Source organism: Triturus cristatus, chromosome 3_1 (genome assembly GCF_964204655.1).
Source record: "Triturus cristatus chromosome 3_1, aTriCri1.1, whole genome shotgun sequence".
NCBI classification, from domain to species: domain Eukaryota; kingdom Metazoa; phylum Chordata; class Amphibia; order Caudata; family Salamandridae; genus Triturus; species Triturus cristatus.
Genome location: NC_140583.1, coordinates 909,324,075 through 909,331,976, shown reverse-complemented (window position 1 = coordinate 909,331,976; position 7,902 = coordinate 909,324,075). Strand labels below are relative to the sequence as shown.

General features: G+C 53.2%; 1 protein-coding gene across 1 annotated transcript in view; it reads left to right on the top strand.

Moving 5' to 3' along the window:
• The first annotated feature begins 2,120 nt into the window (after nucleotides 1–2,120).
• The window catches only part of TBR1 (T-box brain transcription factor 1), a 77,756-nt gene continuing 71,974 nt past the window's right edge, over nucleotides 2,121–7,902 (top strand). Inside the window, exons 1-3 of the mRNA XM_085645443.1 lie at nucleotides 2,121–2,972; nucleotides 5,606–5,760; nucleotides 5,995–6,116. Of these exons, the coding sequence (XP_085501569.1) occupies nucleotides 2,281–2,972; nucleotides 5,606–5,760; nucleotides 5,995–6,116 (969 nt within the window). The 5' untranslated portion in view covers nucleotides 2,121–2,280. The remainder of the gene's footprint in view (nucleotides 2,973–5,605; nucleotides 5,761–5,994; nucleotides 6,117–7,902) is intronic.

Below are 7,902 nucleotides of genomic sequence, written 5' to 3'. Positions count from 1 at the left end.
ATAAAAATAATAACTGTGAGACTTCAGCGATAAAGTTCCATAAACCACAGAATATTACTAAGAACGCAAAACTGACTTGTAGGACCGGTACATGCGCTGTTAGCGCCAGGGAGCTTGCCAACGGTGACAGTGGGCGATGGCACCCCGGTCGCCAGTTGGGCATGTTTCAGTGGTACCTAGGTACAACGGGCAACGATGGTCACGGGCGAGTGGATGAATACTTCCAGAAGGTGGCAAGCGTGGCGGATATCCGGTTCACTGCATGCGCTTTCAGGGCAATCTCTGGACCCAATCCCCCTCCCCTACACCAACGGGCGTAGCTATCAATAGTGCAGCAGGCGCAGTTACACAGGGGCCCGGGTGGGCGAGGGGGCTTCAACATCTTCATTTGTGGCTGTTTTCCATTGCAAGCTGGCACAGGGAGGATCACGTTTTTGCTCGCATTGCGGCCTACGGTGGCCTAGCTAGGCCACTCTACCCAAAACAATGACATAGCTGACTGTTCGTGACGGAACCAGCACCTCTACTCTAATATATCCACTGCCCTTTCCTGTGCGTGCTGTGGAAGCAGGTGTGGCAACATTGTTACGTAAAACCCCTGCACTTGTTGCTGAGTGTAAACTATAGCCCCGTCGCCATTGCCGTCTTCTAGTGCTTAATGTGGGATCAAAGCACCAACCTCAGTTGTGATAGGTTATCTAACGACCTGGGCACACAAACCATAATTTTAAAGCGCAAACATTCGGCAAATACAGCCCTTGAGCGCTGTGGCGGCGCGATGTTGCACACCCCGGGTCCCTCTCTTCACTGACCACCCCACCATCGGCGACTAAAGCACAGTCCCACCAACCGCACAATGTAACAGCAAACCGCCAGACCTCCGGCCGGCTGGACCGGTGTCTACTGCACGCTGATTGATATAGCGCCTTATGTGCGAATTTAGCCTCTCGGCGCTGTTAAAAGAATAACATGGCAACCTTGCTGAATAATATCATATTTCAAAACACATCCCATGGATTCCATCAATCAATTTCGCGTCCAGTTGCCGAATTACAGCGATAAATAAACAGGGCCCCGAGATGGCAAACCCCGAGCAGCGCTAAGAGGCGGCCTGTAGTGAGACCCTCCCACTTCCTGCTTCCCTTTCACTAGCATCGGGGGTTTAGGTGCATGTGGGAAAGCCCACCACAGAGCAGTGCGAGCAGGCAGGGGCGCAGGCACCTCAAGGAAGGCTTGCCTGCTAAAAATACCCTGCAATGACAGGCCGTGGCAATGAATAGCACGTAAGAATGGGGGAATGAGCGTGCTCTTTAGTGCTACACACCTGAAGCTCGCAGACCCTGTGAGGGGCCCTGCGTTGTAGGAGAGTGAACGGGGCCCCCCGTGCGAGCGCCCTGGAAGGCGCAGGCCTCCTGCACAGAATGCTGTGGCACACACAGGCATGCACATTTCAGGTGACACGCTAGTGTTTTGGTGTGAGTACGAAGGATGACAATGAAACAGGAATAAATCAAATTATCGTATGTAACTGCATAACGCTGAAAATGTTTATTACATGCGGATGCAATGTGTATTCTGGGAGAACCGGTAAGCACCGGCGCAAATCAACAAACCAGTTCTGTTCAGTTGCTAAACAATGATTTAAAAGACCCGCAGAGGGTGGTGCATTGAAGGTTTTCACGGTGCAACATTAACCAAAATCGTGTTTCGAGCTGCAATGGTGGTTGGAAAAGGAAGGGGTGAACATTCCTGGTAGTTGTAATGTGAAGGCGTTACATACAGCGATCAGCTTGCTTGCCTCTGTAAGTTGAATACATCGCTTGGAACAAGCGTTAACATCGTGTAAAACACGGCCCAAGTTAGCGATGAACGAGCGTCTTTGACACTGCGCGGTGCGTAACGATTAATTATCTCGAACAATTACAAATAAAGTTTAAAGGTTGTCGAGGACTTAAGGCACGATGTGGAACGCCCCCGACCCCTAGCTCACAATAAAACCATCTCGTGCAACCTGCTACCCAGCGCCCAGGAGCCAGGTGATTATCCTAATTAATGTCGATCTAATTAAATTACTGTCGGCAGCGACCAATGACGAGCGCTGTTTCATTGGCGGCGCCGGCAGTAGGATCAAAAGTGCTGTGTGAGGAGCGGACTGTGTCAGGCGGGTGAGCGGCGGCTGTTCTCCCTGGAAAGTGATCGGAGCTCGCAGGCTGCGCTCGCACCCGGAGCCGGCGGAGGGATCCGCGGCCCAGGAGGGGCGGGTCTGGCCGGTGCAGAGCCATGCAGCTGGAGCATTGCCTCTCCCCCTCTATCATGCTCTCCAAGAAATTCCTGAATGTGGGCGGTGGGTACCCCCACCCGGGCGGGTCCGAGCTCGCCCTGCACGAGCACCCCCTCATCTCGGCCACTGACAGCCTGGAGCGAGCCTCACCTCTGAAAAAAATGGCCAGGGGGCTGTCGAATCCCCACCCCGAGGCGGGCAGTTTCTCTGACTCCAAGGAGGCGCCAGGGGACGCGCACAGGAGCAAGCTGTCCCCCACCCCGGACGGGGGCTCTGAGACTCGTCACAGCTTCGATGGGGCTGCGGCAGAGCGCTATCTCTTGCCTCAGCCCAGCCAGCCGCAGCCCGCCTCCGCCGCCACAGCCGGCAGCATGTTCTCTTACCCCGGGCAGCACGGGCCCGCCCACCCGGCCTTCTCCCTCGCCAGCCCCGGCCGTTACATGGCGCACCACCCGGTCATCACCAACGGTGCCTACAACGGGCTACTGAGCGGCGCCTCGGGACAGGGCTACCCGGCACCCGGTTACCCTTACAGCCAGCAGTACGGCCACTCGTACCAGGGCGCGCCCTTTTACCAGCTCTCGCAGCCCGGGCTGGTGCCGGGCAAGGCGCAGGTCTACCTTTGCAACCGGCCGCTCTGGCTCAAGTTTCACCGGCACCAGACGGAGATGATCATCACCAAGCAGGGCAGGTGAGCGGGCCGGGGACAGGGGGGCAGGGGAGAAGCATAGGGTCTGGGCGGTCTGGGGAGTGAACCGTGGGGGCTAGGGAGTGAACCATGGTGTCTGTACAGGCTGGCGAGTGGAGCATGAGGTATGTATGGGTAGTGGAATAGAGCATGGGTTCTGCATGGGTCCTCCATGGCGCAGGGGAGTGGAGCATTAACTCTGTGCGGAGTAGGAGAGGGGACCCACATGTACAGGGTAGGGCAGTGGGGTCTGTAGAACGGGGCATAAGAGCCGAGCTGGATGTCTCTGCGGTAAAGGGCAGTCTCAGAAGAGTGGTGCTGTGGTTTGTGAGGGGTGTCAGAGCGAAGCGGATATGGGGGTTTGTGTGGGGTACTAGAATGGAGATGGGGTATTTGTGAGATATTAAATTGAAGCCTCTGGTCAGTGCGTGGCAGGAGCGCGGATCTGGTGTTTGTGTGGGGTATTAGAATGACGTTGGGGCATTTGGGGGGCTTTAGAGTGGAGCCTTTGGTCAGTGAGTGGCAGGAGCGCCCATCTGGTGTTTGTGTGGTGTATTCGAGTGGAGCTGGGGTCTTTGTGGGGTGTTAGAGTGGAGCTTCCGGTGTGCGCCATGCAGGAGAGTGGTGCGGGCAGAAGAGTAGCGCCACGTTCTGGGTGTTGTAGGCTATCAGGGACAAGGGCCAGCGGGATCTCACCGAGGTAGGTGAGTGGGGCGGGAGCATATGCAGCGCGGTGTGAGGTACGGGAGCTCGGACGGTGCAGGGAGTCTGCGCTCTCCACTCCCGGCCCCGCACAGTGACGTCTGCTCCAACCTCAACTTTTCCCTTCTATCGCAATAGCCTCCAACTTTTTTCTTGCAGTTAAAATGCCCCTGAGTTTTTTTGTTTTTAGTAATTTCATCTTTACAGCACATTAGCAGTATGTTTACTATTTTTATAAATGCATTGCACAGACCAAGCGAAGGATCTCACTGATGAGCTTCAGGGGTAGCAATCTGAACGCAGCGCAAATATTTCGCACGAACGGGGCAGTGGATTTCAGACTTCTTTTAAAGCCAGAAAAACACACGTCTTTTCAGCAGTGTTGCCTTTATTAGGGCAGCCTAGACTATTTTGCCTGCCACCTCTGTAACACACAAGTGTCAACAAATCTTATGGATCGACCTAATGTAGAGACCTTCTTTGCATGAATAATTATGTTTATTTTCTCTCCTTTTCTGGTGAAACTTTTTTTTTTAATTCTGACTAACAAATGTGCTGCTGCAAGTTATCTCTGAACGCTCGAGAAGCATTTTCTAAGCGTGAGATATCTGGGTGCAGGCATGGCAGAACTCGGAACAAAAACCAGCGAGGATAAGAAAGTTATCATCAGCCCCAACCAAATGCAGCTCTGCCATTGAGAGGAGAAAGCGAGGGGTTTGGATGAACTCTCCTGGCTCTAGAGCAGACTCTAGCCTTGTACCCACCGTAGGAATGCCACGGTGCCCGGATGGCCAGTCCAGCCCCGTTCAGGATTCCAAGCAGGCGCCCGCTGCACTTGCGGGCGGAACCGGTGTTTGCCCGGTTCGCGCAGTTCTCGCCAGATTCGGCTGCACCGAGACTCCTCTGCCTGGACTCGCCGGCTGGCCCCAGCGTGGAATTCCTTGGCACTGGGCTGCGCAATTTATGGAGATACAAGCGAACCCAGTACGGGCACGCGGGCTTCTTAGGCGTACATAGAATTATTGAACAGCTTGGGGCGTTTTTTGCTAAATGACCATTTGTAGAAGTCGGACCTGCGAAATACATTTTTTTTTTAATTTGTAGAACGCAGTCAAGTGGTCTTTGGCGGTAGTTTCTACCAACATTGCTAACGCTACTGGCATGCACGTAGGCCCAATTTGAAGTCATTAGGGGTTAAACTATACCCAGGGCAAATACAGTCTGTATGATGATCGTCAGGAACCCATAGGTATGTTTGACTGCTGAGGAAGGAGAAGGCGGCAAGATGATCCACGTCCGAGAATCCATACCTTCCTTAGTGCAGGTGAAGCCCAGGACACAGAGGGCAATGGCCGAGAGGGGCGTCCAGGTGTGGTGCCCCACCAGGCACTTTTTACCAAGCTGTGACTCCGCGGGTACCTCCTAGCTGTGCGCTGGGGTCTCGGGCGGCGTGAGGGGGAGGGGGGGGGGAGGGGGGTGCACCTGGTGTTATCCACTGAGTTCTTTCAGAGGAGGTAACGAACGTGTCTTTTCTGTCACCCTCTGTTTTTAGGCGCGCCAACCTCGCGAAAAATGCAAAAGGGAGGTATAGTTTTCTGTTACTGGGATTTTCCTTTGCATTTCATTGGGGGACGTTTTAATTGGCGATAAAGTAATGCCCGTGTAGATGAAGCACGATTCTAAATTTAGGGAATTTCCCTCTGAGGTAAGAGAAAGAGAGTTTGGATGGCTGCTCACACACAGCGCCTTTTATATATACTGCCTCCTTTTCAACACCTGACCTTCCTCTACAACATATTCTAAAGCATTTCATGCCTTGTCATTTTGAGGCAAATTCTGTTTCACCGCAAGCATATAACCCTGAAATTCTTCAATGTTCTAATGGTTCTGTTTGTTTCTTTATAATTTCAGTATTTTATATTTGTTTTTCGCAGGCGCATGTTCCCGTTTTTGAGCTTCAACATCTCGGGCCTGGACCCCACGGCTCACTACAACATATTCGTGGACGTGATCCTGGCCGACCCGAACCACTGGAGGTTTCAGGGCGGGAAGTGGGTTCCTTGCGGCAAAGCGGACACCAATGTGCAAGGCAAGTGCCTCCAATTAACACCTTCTCCTCGCACGTACCAAGGTGAGAAGCATTAATTGAGGCCTTTCTGGGCCGGCCTGGCTGCCTTTTCTTCTCCGCGACACCCGACAGATGATGTGAAACTGGGAGCTCGGAGCTGCTGCAAAACAGATTTTAATGAAAGGCCGAGGCGTCGCCCTGGGAATCGCGCCCGACGCCCGACGCCGCCTCACGGACTGTCTCTTTCTCTTCCAGGGAACCGAGTGTACATGCACCCCGACTCTCCCAACACTGGAGCCCATTGGATGAGGCAGGAGATCTCCTTCGGGAAGCTCAAGCTGACCAACAACAAGGGGGCGTCGAACAACAACGGGCAGGTGAGTGAGAGCGCACAGCGTGCGCTAGCGCAGCAGAGTCAAGGCGCTATAGTTGGCAAGAATGAACAGAACCCAGCAGCGCTCGTTCTGGTCGAATTTCCCCCTTTTAATGAATTACAAGCGGCGAGATGTAAACGACCCTCGATTTAAACAAAAGGCATATACATAGTACGCTAAACTTTAAAAAAAAGTAGTTTATATTCTCGCCAACGCAGATCCCAAGTATGATAAGATGCGGCATGACACGCGTAGAACACCCCGGGCGCTCTGGCTATGATCACGGGCGTAGCTAGCAAATTTAGCAGGTTTAGTGGATCCGGGGCCCAGATCCCCGAAGGTACCACTGTACCGTGATAAGTGCTATATTTTATTGCATCAAAAAAAGTCACAAGGTTTATTTTGCTTTCTTGCAACAGGGCCAATGGCATCCTCGATACGCTACTGGCTTTTATCCTGTATTTTTACAGTCCGTGAACCTCAGGCTATACCAGTTATTGCTCACAGCCCCAATTCTGCACAGCCTTTGTCCATGGGGCCTTGCTTCTACTTCCCCTGTCTCTGGGGATGAGCCGGAACTTTAAGTGTCCGGTGCTGAACATGCACTTTTACCGCCCGTGGCTCCGGGCCGGTGTAGTCACTCTCCGTGGCACGGAATTTGCGTATGTGCCTTGGCTCCTCACTTGCTTGTGGTTTTGAAGCGGCTCCTTCAATGTCCATGGTACTGAGACAGCACCACTGTCCACGGTGCTGAAAAGACGAGTTCACTGCTTGTGGTGCTGCTGAGTCTTTAATTTCACTATCCGTGGATCTGATTCTGCACTTTCACGGTGTATGGTACTGAACCTCCACTCTAATTGATCTTGGTACCGTACTTTAACTTTAACTGTCCTTGGTACTGAAATTAAACTTTCATTACCCGAGGCGCGAGTCTAGCGTCTACGCTGTCCGTGGTGCTGAACCTGCATCTCAGTTGTCGGTGGCTGAACCCGCACGGCAGCTCTCTCTGGTACTGAACGACCACTTCCGCTGTCCCTAGTGCCGAAAGTACATTTTCGCTGTCCGTGGTGCTGAACCCGCACGTTAGGTGGCCCTGGTACTGAACGTACACGTTAACAGACTTTGTTATTGAGCATGCATGTTCAGGGCACGGCTTTGAATTCCTAGCTTTCTGAGCCTGGAGCAGTACTAGTCTTATTTAGGTGCTGTCCTTTCCACCCCTCATGACACTGACGCTGTTTTTGCACTTCTTTCTGAAGTGCCTGTGTGATTGCGCTTGCCCCTCTCGTGGGTCTGTTAGTGGAATTGTACCCCCAGTGCACGCTCTTTGCTCTCCACGCTTCGTGTGGTACTCGTAGTTGCGCCCCGCGCCCAGTGATGCTGACAAAGCCTCTGTTGCACAGAGTGCTGTTAACCCCATCTCCTCTTGATGCGAGGTCGGGTATGCGCGCTTCCCTCGTCCATTACATACTGTCATCGCTTGCTGTCCCTAGCGCTGCCCTTAACACTGTCTCTGCCGCTGCGAGTGTCGCTGTCCTTGGTCCTGTCCCTCCTGCTGCTTTTGGAGTTATCGTTCCCACTGCCCGCGCTATTTTGATTGGTGCGCCTTGTAATTCTGTCATGGTACTGTCTGTGGCGCTGTCTACTGTGTTACATTTAGTGCTGCTTCGGGTGCCGTGTGTGGGGCTGTCTTTTGTGCTCTCCCTGGTAGCCGTGGGTGCTGTGTGCGGAGCTGTCTGCAGTGTAGTTCGTGATGTTGTCTCTAAAAATACAGTGGGTCGGTCTGTGG